The sequence below is a fragment of the Scatophagus argus genome, chromosome 23, assembly GCF_020382885.2.
Source record: "Scatophagus argus isolate fScaArg1 chromosome 23, fScaArg1.pri, whole genome shotgun sequence".
Taxonomy (NCBI): domain Eukaryota; kingdom Metazoa; phylum Chordata; class Actinopteri; family Scatophagidae; genus Scatophagus; species Scatophagus argus.
The window spans coordinates 10,063,188-10,079,689 of NC_058515.1; the positions used below are offsets into that span (position 1 = coordinate 10,063,188).

Genomic DNA, 16,502 nt, shown 5'->3' on the forward strand with positions numbered 1-16,502 from the left:
TGTGATCGTTTGATGGCTCTGCTCCAGACTAATGATACCCCCCTCTGGCACGCTCACTCAAGGCACAAAACCCTCCTGATAGTGATGCCACACATGTCCTTTAGAATCACACCGAAGGGAAAGGAGGAAGAAAAGTGGGGAGATAATAGCCAAGAAGAAGGTAAACCATTTTAAGGAGAAAGATGAAGGCAACACTCCCAGCTAAGAGCAGAGGGGAGGAACAATTGAAGGGCAGGAAGAGAAAAGGCTGATGAACAGCGAGTGCCTGAGAAGGAGCAGGAGCGATCATCCTGTTTAATCCGTCAGTTCCACCTGTTACCATTTCATGCTTCATTAACACCCTCCCACCACCACGCACATACACACACACCCTGTCTACACCGGGTGGTCTCCTCTGTCTCCACAGGGGGTCGCCTACCCCCCCCCACCTGGACACATAGCATCTATCATTACACCCCTGCTTCAGCTCAGAGCCTGCAGAATGTCACACAGCTGGAGTATGAGACTCTGAAGGCAGATGACAAAGAAAACCCCAGTGAATGCCATTAAAAAGACAGAGCACACTTCTGCTAAGCACAGTTTAGTTATGACTGTAGCACTACATAAACTTGCTTCATGTGAGAGGTTGATTTTTAGACAGCACACGGTAGTTGAGAAAACTTCTGACATAATTACTCAATAATAGTTAGCTGGATTTGCTAATGGTTGCAGCTGATGTTAAAGTAGAAGCACACACACTGTTTAATGCATTTGCTTGAATCTATGACTGGTCACTGCTCAAAAGCTCATGTAAGAAAGCTGCATGCATGTCAACATTTTTTTATTTTCAGTGTTTAAAATCATATCTTCCAAGTTTTTCTTACTCACATCCAAAACATAAATGTACCATTTTATTCTGAGAAACTTCAAGCTATCCGCTCAGCTATCACCAACAGACACTGTCAGGTCTAAAAAATGACTTGGTGGCAGGGAGCTGAAAAGAGGTCCAGTGTCTGCGTTTGTTTACACAGAGAAAAGAGATGGCTGACTGGTCGTGTAAATCACCTACCTGTCTGCGGAGAAAAACTACAAAATAAATTCAGTATGTGAGGGCACTGTCAGAGATTTATGCCTCCAAAAACTTTCAGAGACGTAGAGGGCAGCTCCCAGATGAGAATGACTGCATTGCATTAACTGTTGAAGGAAAGTGTTGTGTGAACCATCTATAATTAAAAGTCCAGTGTGTGGGATTTGGGGGGAGGGGGGGGACCACGGGCAGAAATGAATATAATATTCATATCAATATTTTTAGGTGTATAATTACAAACTAAGAACCTTTGTGTTCTGTATCTAGAAAAAGGTTCCCTTCCACAGAGTCTGTCATATCTCATAGCCCAGAACAGAAAGACCAATCACTGCTCACTGTGAGTGAGGGTGATGTGAAGGGTGTTCAGTTGGTCAAAATCTGCAACCGCACCGCTGGATGCCACTAAATCCTACACACTGAACCTTCAAATGTAAATCTAACCTGAGAAAATTCAAAAGATTTGAATTGTGGTAACACATACAGGCTAACATACAGTGTTTTCAAGTATGATCTAGCAGAATCTACGAGACAGCTAGGAAGTACCGATGTTTAATTATTTAATTTTGAATCAAGCTTTAGTTTGAGTTTGCAGATTCTTAATGATAATGAGGTAAGGTTGATTACAAATAGCTAAACTAAATGCTTTCAAATACTTGACCTTGAATGTCAAAATGAAAGAGAAACTTGCTGCACAACAGTAGATTTTTTTCAGATATTGCTGATGTTTTCATTTTGTCTTTTTCACAGGATAATATTAAGTCTTGAGACCTCTGAAAATCACTCGTCTGACTTCATCACTCATCAACATATTTGACTCTGTTAAGAGAGCACAGAATCTCACGGTCCAATGCTGACCCCTTGTGGATCAAACAAAACACTACACCAAGTAATTTAGCAGGCACACATGCTTTGACTACAGGCAGCATTAAAAAGCATTGTGATTTCCGCTTTTTAAGCATCCTTGTTTCAGTGGACCCTGCCTGGCAGCTGCAGCCTGTCGCAGCAGCAGCTCTCTGGCCAGGTCCGGCCTGCCGCTCTTCGCTAAGCAGTGAGCCAGCTGAGAGGCTTTGGGTTGATGTGAGGCAGCAGGCAGGCCCCTCCTCCACATGGCCAGGACATGAAAGGCCAGGGCGGACAGACTGTCCCCAGCCCGGAGCTTCAGCAGCTGAACGGCACTGCGACGGAGACGCAGGGAGAGGACCAGAAGGGCTACCTCCTCCTCTGAGAGCTCCTCTGACAGCCAGAGAAGAAGAGCATCTGAAAGGGAGTCTGGTGGGTGGGCAAGAGATGAAGGATGGATGTGAGGCAAATAATTTGCTTGCTTTTATATTATTATTTATTATATTTTACAGTATCAGGAAGATATTTCAAAATACAGCAAATAAGAGCTAAATCACATTTAAAATAATCAAAGTGATGCAGTAAATGATAATAATGAATGCTGTAACACATTATTTATTACCAAAGTTTTAACCACACCAATGGATGCCACTACATTCTGCCACAGTCAGAAAGGGTGGATTGTGCATGGCCTTACAGTGCATCTTAACTGAAACTGTAGTGAATGAATGATAGAAAAAAATAATCAAGCAGAACATGTCACCCACCTGTCTCCTCACATAATTTCACCCGAGCTATGATGGGCCGATTGATGGTTCTCACTTTCTAAAATGAAAGAGAATAACATGTTAGAATACTCTTTCATTGAGAGGGTCAATGTTCTAAGTCCAGGTGTGATGTAGAATTCCTTGTGAACCCTTCTGCACCTTGGGTAAAGTCAGAGGCAGCTTACAGACAGGATCTCCCAGCAGCTTTGAGTCCATTCGTTCTGCTCTGTCACCTCGCTGCTCCAGCTGACCTCTGGCGACCTTATAAAACACGGCTGTGCCCTTGTAGTGGGGCGAGCTGTAGTTCCCGAATGGATCCACTTCTGTTAGACGCAGCAAGAGGTGATTCTTCTGCTGACTGTGGAAGGTGATTCGCTCGTGCAGAGCATGTTGGTTGTTTTGAGTTCCTATTGGAAAACATAGACATGTAAAAGCTACCTGTTACCTGCAGCTCGAGCTTTGTTACATTTTTAACGGACCACATGGAGGCTACATGCAGGAAGACAAATCTCTTTTGTCCCAGGGGAACCTCCTGACACCCCCAACAACAGCAATTATTTGTGTTGTTGCTGTAGCTACATTTCGGTTGTTCAGAAAATTTCTTGGAGAAGAATCAGCTTTATTGACAGTATATTTATTTTTACATACACACACTGAATTCGACTTCTGCATTTGACCCATCCTTAGTTGAACACACACATGCAACACCCGGTAAATGACATGCAGTGAAACACACAGGAGCAGTGGGCAGCATCAAGCGCCCGGGGAGCATATTGGGCGGGTTAAGTGCCTTGCTCAAGGGCACATCAGCCGGCTAATGGGGGGGGGGGGCATTTTTTGCATTAATCACTCCACCACATCCAAATTTTTCCTGCCCGTCCGGTGGGGGAATCGAACCGGTGACCCTCCAATCACAAGCCGCTTCTCCAACCTCTAGGCCACGGCTGGAGTACAAAACCATAAACTTTGCATGCAATATATTTTATCTTTAACCAACATTTACATAAGAAAATACAGAAGTGGAGGCACAGGCTTTTCAGGAAGTAGTTTTAGGTGTGTGGACAACTGGAGCAACTGTTGAAGGTGGAGTTTTTCATCACATGTAATAAACTGATTCTTTAGGTGTTTTGGTCAACTTACAGGTCTCCATGATTATGGAACTTTTGTAGTAAGAAGCCTCACTCCCTACCTGTGGAGGTGATGTTGCCACTGAAACGGAGGAGAAGCTGGTCTCCTTCACACATGGAGATCTCTGACGTTTCCGTGAGGCCGCCGTAGCCCTGCGCTCGCAGTTTGGACAGCTCCCAGCTGAGGTCCCTGCTGGGTAAAGCAGAAACCAAGACGGCATGAGGCTCGTCCTGTCTGGGCTGCAGGACGACGGTGACAGAGTGGCAGCAGACCGACTCCTCCAGCTCCTCTGCCAGGGAGATGAGATGGCAAGGCTGCAGCAGAGAGAGGAGACGCACCACCAGCAGCCTGACCGGAGGGACAGGAGAGGCAGACAGTCAGAGACAGAGGCAAAGTTAAAAAGTCGAGCACAGCCCGGAGGTTAGATTGTAGCTGAATGGAAAGAACAAACGAGTCTGTCATTGTGGGCCTGAATACAGTCCTAATATCCTTACAGACAGAACAAAGAACATCACATATAAGCTGGTTTAGGTAAGGAGGATGAACTTGGTCTGCTATTTATAATTAAATTTCAACTATAAACAGAAAGACAATCAGATACCTTTACTCTTTTCTTGTTGATGACTTCTTTAGAGATTACTTAACATTTTTACCATGTACTTATGCTCTGACGTAGAAGTGCTAAAGCCTGGAATTCAAAGCATTTATCCATTCTGCCTTTCTTAAACCCCTTATGTAAAGAAAAGCTTGCTCTAAGTCTGGTTAGTTGTAGTGCTCCTTGTCTTTTTTTTTCCTTATCATGCTGTGCCTTAGACTGAGCAGGTCTACTTGAAAGTGAAGTACTCTTAACATCAAAACCCTGGAGAGCAGGCACGAAGTTGCAGAGTGGTGAGTGTGGATGATGTCCTGTCTTTGTGTTTGACTCGAGATAAAACAATGCAAGAGCACCACAAAGGGAAGAAAATGCTGCGGAAATTACGTCAAGTGTTCTCACTTTGAGCAAACAATGATAGACAGGAATGGTATAGAAAACCCTGTGGCTATGGAACAAATTTAACTAAAGGAATCTAAACTAATGTTTGTTTAGTGCTTTTCTGTTATATGTGACCACAGATTAAAATGAGCTTCACGCTAACTCTAATACATTAACACATAAATGGTAACTTTAATGTTTAGTACAGGACCCTGACAAATAAATTGTTGATGCAAAATGTTGTTCTTTTTATTTTGTGTTAGGTAAACCAAGCGGTCCCCACCTTAAATATCTTAAATATACACGTAAATGTATTGTGTTTGCATTTTCCAGCATTTGCTCCTCTGCAAAACCCCTTCATGTTGATCTTTCCACCGGGACTTATTGTCCACAAGTGAGTATCCAGGATTTTAAGTAGAACTTAAAAATGAGTTCAGATATGTAAATCCACATTCTTTCATTTTCTGTTTCTCTCTGTGGCCAGGGGCAACGTTTGTTTCCTCCTCTACGTAGTGGGAGGACTCCTTCTGACAGCCACTGCTGGCAGCCGGTGGGTGGATGTGGCTGTGAGGACGGCCCAGGACCCCGCTAACCTGCTACGCCTGTCCCACACGCTCATCGGCCTCGTGGGCCTCCGACACCAAATACATGCTGTGAGAAACCTGCAACTGTAACTCTTAAAGGAAAACATCAAAACGTGCATATGGCTGTTCACCTCTGCTAAAACACTGAGCTTACCCTTGCTTTAATTTGACCTAAAATCTAATTCTTTTCAAAACATTACAGTTCTGAATCTATTCAATGTAATGTTTTTTAATCGTGTTGTTTTTATGTGTCTCGTAGGCTGACTCCAAGGCAAAGCCGAAGCTAAAAAGGCTGTATTTCACTGCCAGGTGTTGACAGCTGAAGTTTTTCAGTGTCACTCTTGAAAAAAATCATAAATTTTTCTGTTAGATTTCAGTCCTCTCTTCATCTGATTTTGTTTCCTGTCCTCTATGTGCTTTCCAGCTTCAGCAGCCTCCTTGATATGACAAAAACAACAGTGCAAGCAATGCACGATTTCAAGCGTTTATTTCAAGCTTTGTTCCCAGAGAAGCAAACAAGCCTGGAGTCTACCTCCACTCGCTGCATCTTGGCTAAAAGGTACATAATAATCAACTGTTGGTTTCACTTCACTTCATCTGAGATGCCTGAGAGTATTTTCTGTTCTGTGGTCAGATGCAGGATTTATTACATCCTGATTTGCAGTGTGAGGAGCCAGCCTGTTCAGATTTTGTGCATAGGATGCACTAACAGTAAGCTGAAAACCTACAGTCCTTCGAATCGACTGCAGTGGCTGGTCAGCTTCAGCAGCAAGGCACAGGCTCGAGGAGATGTGGTGAGAGACACAACATTATGAAAGTTACATAAGTCGTTTTTGTAGGATACTGTCAAGGACCTTCTTCTGATAAAATACTCTGTGTTATTCCAGGTGTTTCTTTTATTGGGTGGACAAACTGGACAAATCAGTGCTGGATCTGATACAGCCGAGCCTATGAGTTTGTCCCTCTGCTTGTCTGCACTGTCTGTAATCTTCCTCTGGATGTTTCTACCTTACATTGCAGTTTGTGCTGTGATCTGTCTGGGTTGGAAGGTACAGCAGCACATACGTGGAGTTCTGCAGTCTCAGAAATATACCAAAATACCATTACCAGCAGTTTGAGGTTAGAAAAAATAAAATACATGCGCTTCAACTCTGAATGATTTCTTGAACAGGAACCTTTTTGTCTGTATCCGACCTGAGGAAAATCATCATCTGATTTACTATAACTCTCAGTATTTTCACCCAAATCTCTTTTGCAGAATCCAACTGGTCCAGTGCACTGCTGCAAGGCTTCTGACAACATCAGTAAACCGTATTACCTTTTTCTCTTGCCTGCAGTGGCTCCTTATTAGCTTTTTAATTGTATCTACTGTTCTAATATTTTCCTTGGCCCCGGATATCTATTGTATATCTGAGCTCCTGTTGCCATAAAACTGAAGTACAAACCTGATGTACTCCAGCCAAGCTCTAAAACATTTATCTGCTCTGGCAACCCCCAACAATCTACCATGTCCGTTTATTTTTCCAGAAAACAAGTCAAATGTACGTTTTCTCATTTGCTCTGGAGTCTAATCAATGTCTCGCTCTGGTTCTTGGTGTGTTGGAGAGCCAGTATTGTGCTGGTGTGTATTCCTCTTTCTTTACTGATGTATTTCTGTTTGGTTCCATTTCCTTTTTGACTTTTCAACTGTAATAAGGACTACTTCAATAAAGCTGAAAAAAAAACATTTAGATTTGCATGAATAATCTTTTTAAAAGACAATATGTTGCAAACCTGTCAAAGTTCTCAGTCAGCTCAAAGGACACCAGTCCATTTTGCTGGTTCCTGACAGTGGCTTTCTCCAGGATGTTCCACTGGTTGTCTCTTGAGCCCAGAGCAATCAGCAGCTCGTCGGATACCTCCTTAGACTTCACGGATGCACCAAGGATTCTGACAGAAACATTAAAAGCAAGATTTATTTATGACGAGACTAAGCGCTTACAGCCACGCTAACAGCTGTTAGGCTGGGCTGCAGCACGCTGATGCTCTGATGCTAAATAGCATACCGACATGCTCACAGTAACAACATGCTGATGATGCCCATGACGTCTAACAATTTCACTATCTCAGCGTAGCGTGTTGCCATGTTAAAATATGGCAACACGCTATATTAACTACAATTAAAGTGTAGCTGAGGCTAATGGAACTTGTTTTACAAAATTTTGATCTGCTGGAAAAGGAAAAGTCAGGAGATCACAAAGTTATATAATATACAGACAGAAGTGGCCACACACACCTCTTTATGGGGCTGCTTTTCAAGGGTTGGGCTGTTCCCCTTATCTTAATGTTTCAGCATAGCAAGACATTTTGGACAATGCTATGCTTCCAACTTTGTGGCAACAGTTTGGGGAAGGCCCTTTTCTATTCCAGCATGACTGTGTCCCAGTGCACAAAGCAAAGCTCCATAAAGACATGGTTGGATGAGTTTGGTGTGGAAGAACTTGACTGGCCCACACAGAGCCCTGACCTCAACCCCATCCAACACCTTTGGGATGAACTGGAGCGGAGCTCGTGATCCAGACCTTATGGTCCAACATCAGTGTCTGACCTCACTGTTGCTCTACTGCATGAATGGGCAGAAAATCTCCCGGAAACACTCCCAAATCTTATGGAAAGCCTTCTCAGAAGCTGTTAAAGCTGCAAAGCTGTGTGTGTGTTTAGAGTGCAATATCATTAGTCCCTGTTTGTGCAATCCCAGTGTGTCTAGGGACTATGAAGTAGTGATTGCTGGTATGGCTTTTTATTTATTATAAATGTATATGCATGCAATCATTCTTATCTGAGAGCTGCCCTCTGGATTTCTGGATTTCAGTTCACAGAAATAGAAACACAAAGAGGCCACAGTTAACTCACCTCCTTCTGCGGGAAGCAGGTTGATCCCACGGTGGAGAGGCACTTATAGGTCGAGTCTGACCCTCTTGCTCCTCCCCTTGTCCTCTTGTGTGCTTCTTCTTTTCGGGGTTGGGAGGACAGGGAAGGGTGAGAGTGAGGGGTCTTCTCAGGGCCTGAGAGGATGGGTGGGTGAGGTAGAGTAGTGGGCTTGTAGACACCACTGAGTGATAAGCATCACTTTGAGACTTGACGGAAGCCAGAAGGACAGCATCTAAGGGCTGGACCTGAGGCAGATGAGGAAGCAGCTGTTCCACATTACTCAGGCAGCAGTTTGGAAGTGTGATATGAAAATATTTTTCTCACATTTTTGTTTTGCAGACAGCTTACTGTTTTATCAAAGAGAGACATGCAGAGAGCGACAAACTGCTGTGGCGAAGTTAGTTCACAGATGATTGGACTCGATTCAAATATCGGCGACAGCTGTTCACTTTTCTTCTGCAAACATCTGTGAAAGCTCTGTGAATTCTGAGCAGTCTTTTTATATCCTTCTTTCCCTTACTATGCCTCTGTTTTTATCTCATTTTTGGAGGAATTTTCTTACTTTGATTATGAAAGGCTTGATCTCACATTTACAAAGATGGTTTTTATTTGGTTTCCCAATCTGAAACAGCCCTCAATACATAACAAATCAGCTGAGTAAACCTTTTGCTCCCATAACATGCTTGCATTAAAAGTAAACCCAGAAACAAATGGATCATATCATTATCTCCATACCACAGTTTGTGCCATTACTGGAGTCGTGAAGGATCCTGGGAGGTAGTTCAGGCAGATCCGAGGGTCCATGGGTAGCTTGAGTGACAAACCCTTTGTGGGAATTGTGTAATTTTCTCTTTTTAGACAGGAAACTACTGCAAACAGGCCCAGGGAGTACACCTTCACCTCTGCAAATGAGCCCTGACAAACACACAAACAAGCATAAATGGAATCATCTGTTCTGGCCGAAGAATTTGAATAATTTATAAACTCAAAATAAAATTTAATACTCCTCCCTGATGTTCTATCTGGTTTTAGGTCAGGATACAGTACATTAACGGAAGTGTTGGTTTAGAAAATGATCTTTCGGTTGATAATTATAAATTCAAAGTCCAAAAGGCTCTGTACCTTTCTGTTTTCCATTATCATAAAAAATACAGGAGGGTGCATTTAGCTAACAGCATCCTCTGTCTAAATCAGGCTGTTACTGACCTTCAAAGTGCTTTTCACAACCTGCAATTGTCATCTTACTAAATATGAGAAACCCCTAATGCTAAAAAGCTAAACAAATGTATGACTTTCTCCATAAATCAAGACCAGAGTCTCAGGAGTCTTTTCATCCTGGGCTTGGAATAATTTGGAAGATAAACTTTGTTTGGCAACACTTCCTTCACATCTCATGTTCTAATGGCACATTAAAGTTTTATGAAGACTTTAAGCAACTGTTTTAAACAGTCACCTTCTCTCCTCTATTGCACTCTGTTTTATTGTGCTGTTAGTGAAGATAGCACATTTTTACTATAAGAAATAGAACGTAACCCTCTGCTGTCCATATGTGCCCTCTGTAGCTACAGGAGTGATGTAGCTTGTCCTCCTCTCTCCGTCAACTATCTTCACAGCGACATCCCTGTAGCTGCCGCGGTAGCGAGCGCAGAACGGCACAACCACGGTGACAGGGAAGTGGAAGTGAGCGCCGTCCTGAACTTTGACCCTGATCACTCTGCTGACCAGCTCCTCTGCACCAGTCACCATGAGGGAGCTCAGGCCGTCGGCCGCCTCACATCTCAGGACTTCGGCCACGCCTGGAGGAGCTCTGATAAAGCACACGCCCGAAGGTCTGTCCTCCTGCTGACCAGTGAGCCTGAACAATTTTAAAATAGATCATATGATAAAAAGTTCATGATGGACAGATATGATTTTAGGGAATAAGAACTTGGAGAGTGTAAGTAGTAGAATTTGTTGGAGAAATGTTGTTTATCATCTTTAAGGTACACTGAAGTGCAACGTTTTTAAGTATTTCTGAGATGCCAGACCACACGTTTTCATGTCAGCTTCTCCCAGACTTCCCTCTCTGATCTGAAATGTTTTTCTGTGTCTGCCTTTGAGTCCTTTACTTTGAACTGTCTCACGCTGTGCATCTAAGAATTGCTCAAACTGAAAACAACTTTACTTTCAATTGTCATGGACTTGCCACAATTTTCAAAGATATTTGACATGTCTGGCTGACTATTGAAGAAATGTGTATAAATGTTTTTCAGAAGAGGATTTCTAACTACATGAGACCTACTTCAGTGGAAACAAAAGGGGAAAACTCTGTGTTGAGTGAATAATTGGGAGTAAAATGTGATGACTTACGCTACTGTGATGCATTTGTTATCGGTCGCCTCTTTGCCCTTGTCATTTAAATTTGTCTGCCCCAGTGAATCAGTCTGCCCATGTGGAGAAACACAAACACTTTCTTGACTTTGGACCACTAATTCCTCCTCTGTCTCTTCCACATCATTGCAGTCAGAGCTGCTCAGTCTGGACTCTGATGTCTGCTCAGTGTCCGGTGATGACATTGCATGACTTTGATCACATCCATCTTCAGCATCCTGTTGAAGCCTGCAGTCAAAGTGAAGGTTTTTGTGGGATTTCAGGTGGTTGTTATCATCTTCTGGTTGCTCTGACACTTTTGGATCTCTGGTTTCCTGAAGTGTTGCATTGACAGTTGAGGCCTCCTCTCCACATAATTTGAGGATTTCTTTGTTCAGCTTAGTTATGATTGTGTTCAGTTTTTCCATAATGTTCTGTATGTCCTCCTCAACACTGTGAAAAGTATCACTGAAGGAGTGCGAACAAGACTTGACATTACATGCTGGATCTGAAAAGCAAATAGACACATACAACATAAACAAACTGTTTTATATTTCACAAAAGCAAAATAAGACATTTAGTTAAAACCAGCATTTTGAGAGCTATTTGTTTTGAAATATTCTGGAAGAAAAGAAGTTACTTAAATGCTGCAATATTAGCTGTTACTCCCATGACATTTCAAAAGCTCTTAACAGAATCAGCATATTAAGATGTTTGTTTTGCTGAGTAGCTTGCAGATCTTCAGGTGCGTTTACTTAAAATCAAACTGAGTCGTTTCTACTTCCTTAACACTTCTCAGAAAGAGAAGAGAAAGACGTGCAACAGTCAGAGCAACTCAAATACCGTTTGGAGAAGGTTGATCACTGCCCCCTGGTGGAGACTTGGCCAACATGCAGGCACATTCTCTGAGAGCTTCTCTCCATGCTGCCACTCTGTCTGAATGAAAAACACTCAACTCCCTCAGCACTCCCAGAGCTTTCTGCTTGCACGCTTTCTCCTGCTGCCCTTCATCAGCATTTCTTCCTCCCTTCTCACCTTCTTCAGGATTGAGCATTCCCTCTTCACCCCCTCCCTGTATTTCCTCTCCTCTATCTCTACCTGGTCCCTCTGTTCTGCTTCTCCTCCCACCCAGCACTCCATTGTGATGATCTCTGTGGCGTCTGACAACTTCTAGCCCCCGAATAGTTTCAGTCAGCATAATGAGGAGCTCGCCCTGCCTCCTCCTGTCATCAAGAGACTCAGCTTCGTCCATCTGTTTTCTCAAGTGCAGATTTTCATCCATGCTGGGCTGAAAAATACAACAAAAAAAGAGTCAGAGGTATCTCATCTGGCCTGTAATTCCTCTCTTTTCCAGTCCATCTTGCACGTGGCAAAAGCAATTCACACCTTTAATAAAATTTCCGTGGATGCTATTAAATTTTTTTCCAAAAACGCATTGCATTGCATTGTGTACCTCCTCTGATATTCGAAGCTGAAGCCCCCTTGTCCGCTGTGTCCTTGGCATTGACTGTTGCTGTGTACAGCTTTCCTAGTTTAGGAGCCAATGCTGTATTTATATGGCTGCCAGCAGTAAAACATGTTGCCAAGGCGAGCCCCGGAGGCGTGGCGGGAGGGGGACAAAAGAGGACCCACAATGTAAAAGACCCACAGGAAGACGGAGTGCTGTCCTGCAGACACCTCATCCCTCTCTTCTCTTCTTCTCTCCCTCATTTTACTGCTTGTGTGTCCAGATAGCAAAAGACGTCAGCTCTTCAACTTTACACACTCCTCAATGATAAAAGTTGCAGTTATTCAGTGATGATTTTTGCATCTGATTTATATTATAAATGCTAGAGATATCACTTGTTTTGGTGCATGTTGATAAGGAGGTTTTAATTTACGGCGAGGTTCAAGAACATTTTTCTGATACACAAAGCAGTAGCAACAACACTGGGTGCTTGATGAAATAAATATTCAGATTCGTCACTTAAAAGCTACCGCATAGTAGCAGCTATGTTTGCTTAAAGTAACACAAGTAAACATACTCATTGTGCAGAAACTTTCCTTTCATAGTTCTGTATTATTAATAAAGTAGTTTGCAAACTGATTTGACAAAGTAATTTAGGCTGGTTAGTGGTGAAGCTCTGCACTGTATTTAGGAGATCAGCATATATCAAGTGCGAATATAGTGGCACAGAAGTGTAAAGCAAAATACTCAATACAAGAATCTCAAAATATACTTATGGCATATAGTTAACAACAAGACATGAGTTTAGACAATGAATGTATTAACAAAAGCTATTGCTTGCCATCAGTAATTTAATATTCCCAAAATGCTTTCCCTGAACTGATGTCTTAAAAATGTGAAAATGTCTGTCCAGTTTGCTCTGACATGATAGTCACAGTCACACCTCCAAGTTACAGCGCTGCGGTGCTCTCTGTCACCATCATGTGGCCGAGTCTGTGCACTGCACCCTGGTGTTAAATCACTTAGCACGTTTTATTTAATTGTCAGCAATAATTTCCACTGATTTTTTTTTTATAATCGACAAATTTGAAATGACAAATTAGCTTGAATTCTCTGAAACTCAAGTCTTTTTGCCATGAACTAATTACTTATTGTTCTTTATTGGTGTCACAGTTGCCAATAGCAGTAGTATATCAGCCTTGATAAAACAACAAACTTAATGTACATGTTTACACAAAGAGTGTCATTTTTCTTTCTGTCATACACATATAATATTACAGTATTTTTGTCTTTTTGTGTATCGCTGTGAAATGAACATGAGACTGAAAAAAACAAAAACAAAAACAAATTCCTGTTGTTCCACAGTCAGTTGTTGCATATACAGTATACATCTAGTGTTACACTACATCCTGCTGATATAATAAATAATGACAGATGAAATTAATGAAACAAAAAGCGCTCTGTTTTCGTCAGACCTGGCTTCATTAAGTGTGCCAGGCAGCCTGCTGCATTCCTGCCTGTGTCAGTGTGTAGCTCGGGGGCCTCGAGATCAAGCTGAGGCATGCAGGTACTGCTAGAAAAACATCACAACGCCTCCATTTTAACCCATGCAAGAATCAGGCTCACCAAGAACAACCTGAGCTCAAAGACACCGACTTCTCTGTTGTTATCAGTGTTGGGCTTAGTGTTCAGATCCTGTGCTTAAGTATGTTGAAGCTACTTTGGAAATACTCGGCTACAAGTAAAAGTACTGCGTTCAAAACCTTACTGAAGTTAAATGCAAATGTGTCAACAGTAAAATTTACATGCAGGCTGCTCCTGTTTTCAGCTTTGTAACGTCGCTTTGAAACATTTTCCATGTAATCCAAGAGGGTTTAAAATAAGTTATCTGACATAAGAAGTGGGAGAATTTTTACAACAGAAATAATAATATTATTATTAATAATAATAAATCAAATAAGTTTTAGCTATAGAGAAAGAAAAGTGTAAATTGAAAAGTAACTAAAGCAGTCAGATAGACGCAGCATAGTGGAATAGTGGAATCTGTGGTGTAATAGAAGTAGAAATACCTCGACTTTGTACAGAAGTGCAGTAGGCCTACTTTAGCATATGCACCGAGATTCCAGCAGTGATTACAGCCTGCAGGTTGCTGTATGTATTTAAGGTATTAAGGTACAGTGGATGTATTGGATATTAGAAGTGTGCTGCTATTGAACTTTTGGCCGTGCGCTCAAATGGGCGTGGAGTTGCGTCTCGACGCCCGAACTGGCAAGAACGGAAACAGTCGAGTGACTAAAAGCACGATGTGAGGACTGGTGACTGTGGATAGACACTCTGCGTGGACTAACAGAACAGAAGGTGTGCCGATGATGCTTGAAGTTTCGTCCTGTTTATGAGCAGCAGGTAAGAACCGTCAGCCGCACGCGCGTACGCACCGCAACGCGTTACGTCAACACCACGGCTTCGAGTGTTTAATTTTCAAAAGCCGCGAGACTGAAGTAACTAGCTTAAATTAAATGAGCGTTTTTATTCTAAATACGTCAAAGCTGGAGGTGTTAGCAGCGCTTTGTGTCGCTCACCGGTAAGTCAACAAGAAGGTGAAGTAAAACTGCGTCTCTCAGGCTAAAGTTTCTGTCATGTTGCATTATGTTCACGGTGGTGTAACTCCCATTTCCAGTAAATGTAAACAGAAATGAGCATCTCTCACATGTGTAAGCCTCTGGCCGCTCAAGCAAAACACAGTCGACAAACCAGCACGATTTGTGGAGTGACAGCTCGACCAAAGTCGTTTTACTACAGTTTTGACATTCTTTGAGACATACGTGTGACAGCAGTGTCCTCCAGGCTTGACAATGGCGCTCAGGTTGCAGAATTTTAAGTGCAAAATTGCACAAACAAGCGCAAGTATTTCTTTTAACCAGGAAGGGGACACACGTTGGACTTTGTTCAAGTAGGCTGGCTGTGAGATGTGCAGAAGTATGAGATAGCTGTGAGTATGTGTGAGTATGTGTGAGTGTGTGTGTGTGTGAGTGTGTGTGAGTGTGTGTGTGTGTGTGTGTGTTGGCATGCAGGCATGCATGCTGTGACTCACCCTTTTTACAATAAAACCATACCTGTGGTGGTTAGACATACCACTCCTATACTGGCAGAGTCATTTTCACTTTGTTTGAAGGAAACAAGATCTTGTTCTTATAACCTGTTGTCCTCTTGTATGCCTTCCTGATGTGTATCTTTATGTCTGCACACACTGCTCACATATGTACCTGTACCCATGTGGCGTGTGTTAGCTGTTTATCTTGTGAATTTTTCTTTTTGTTCCCTATTGATCTGCACACTCTGTGGGCTTTGACACCAGGCAGTAGCTGTGGATCAAACCACCTATATCCAACCCTTAATGATGTTTGCTGAATGTGTGGGCTCAAGGGAGTGCAGTCTTGTGTATGAATGTGTGTGTGTGTGTGTGTGTGCACATTGTGTGAGTGGGTATAAAAGTGCTAAAAGGCAGAGATGGCAGCGCGGGCCAGTTCAAATGTGCTAGCAAGCTTTGGCATGTGCCTGTGCTGGCTTTTAGCAAATACAGGTCCCTGCCTGTTAACAGTGCAGTACACAGCTGGGCAGGTCTGATAGGCTGTATAGGCCTCTGTTGTGAAGACTTAATATAGTCTTCCTGTGTGGAACTTTAATTTTGTGTCTATATGCAGGGCATTGTTGCAGCTAAGTATAGTACAATATGTGATATGTGTGCTTGCAAATGTATCTGATTTTTTTCGTTGTGTGGACAACATGCATCAGGAACTCAAATGTATGTGCATGTATAGTGTAAGCCAGTGTGTACTTGAAAGCAGAAGTAACACTTCATGTGCCTAGTGTGCTGTAGATTTGCAACTCAAAAGAGAAGTAGACATGACAAGGTGAAGATGTATTATGTGTGTGTGTGTGTGTGTGTGTGTGAGAGAGAGAGAGAGAAAGAGAGAGCAATTTTGTCACTTGAGGACAAGCACAGGAGGCTTTGACTCTGCAGACACAGTTCATTATCAGGTTTATTACCTGTTTATGTAAAGAAGTCTCTAACGGTTAGTAAATGTTTCTGAAAAAAAAGATGTTCTTTCAAAGATGTCAAGTTCACTTTCTGCAGAAACTCAGTTTGTGTGTTATTTGATTCTAATGAAAGACTTTAAGGTGAGTCTCTTACCAGCAGCTGACCAGAGAGCCACGGTATGATGGTGGCATGCTATTTCATCATAGCTATTGCTGTTTCCTGCTGTTTCATCCCTTTGTGTTGCAAATTTGAGTTTGATTTTGCTTTCTGGCCAACTTGCTCACTTGTTGAATGCACAGCACATGCATCTCGATCCTTTCAGAGGACAGCTTTAGGAGTAGACAGTTAAATAGTCTTGTTTACGTTGTTGCTCAGAATACAGAAGACAACCAATACCAT

The 16,502-nt window shown here is 42.4% G+C and overlaps 2 protein-coding genes across 4 annotated transcripts in view; one reads left to right on the forward strand and one right to left on the reverse strand.

The window, feature by feature from the left end:
* Positions 1-358: 358 nt before the first annotated feature.
* Positions 359-15,026, reverse strand: dthd1 (death domain containing 1). Its single transcript, XM_046381577.1, has 11 exons — positions 14,887-15,026; positions 11,461-11,905; positions 10,618-11,125; positions 9,802-10,123; positions 9,004-9,183; positions 8,251-8,513; positions 7,132-7,287; positions 3,863-4,149; positions 2,833-3,080; positions 2,674-2,731; positions 359-2,335 (listed from the first exon to the last, which is right to left on the reverse strand). Exons 2-11 carry the CDS (start codon positions 11,897-11,899, stop codon positions 1,992-1,994), a joined length of 2,805 nt encoding a protein of 934 aa, XP_046237533.1. The 5' UTR covers positions 11,900-11,905; positions 14,887-15,026; the 3' UTR covers positions 359-1,991.
* Positions 14,314-16,502, forward strand: part of arap2 (ArfGAP with RhoGAP domain, ankyrin repeat and PH domain 2) — a 102,334-nt gene continuing 100,145 nt past the window's right edge. The window contains exon 1 of one of the 3 annotated variants that reach the window (XM_046381573.1): positions 14,314-14,467. The gene's annotated coding sequence lies outside the window, so the exon portion shown is untranslated. Of the gene's footprint in view, positions 14,468-14,494; positions 14,646-16,502 lie in introns of those variants that run through there. The other 2 variants (XM_046381571.1, XM_046381572.1) reach the window with 2 other exon arrangements.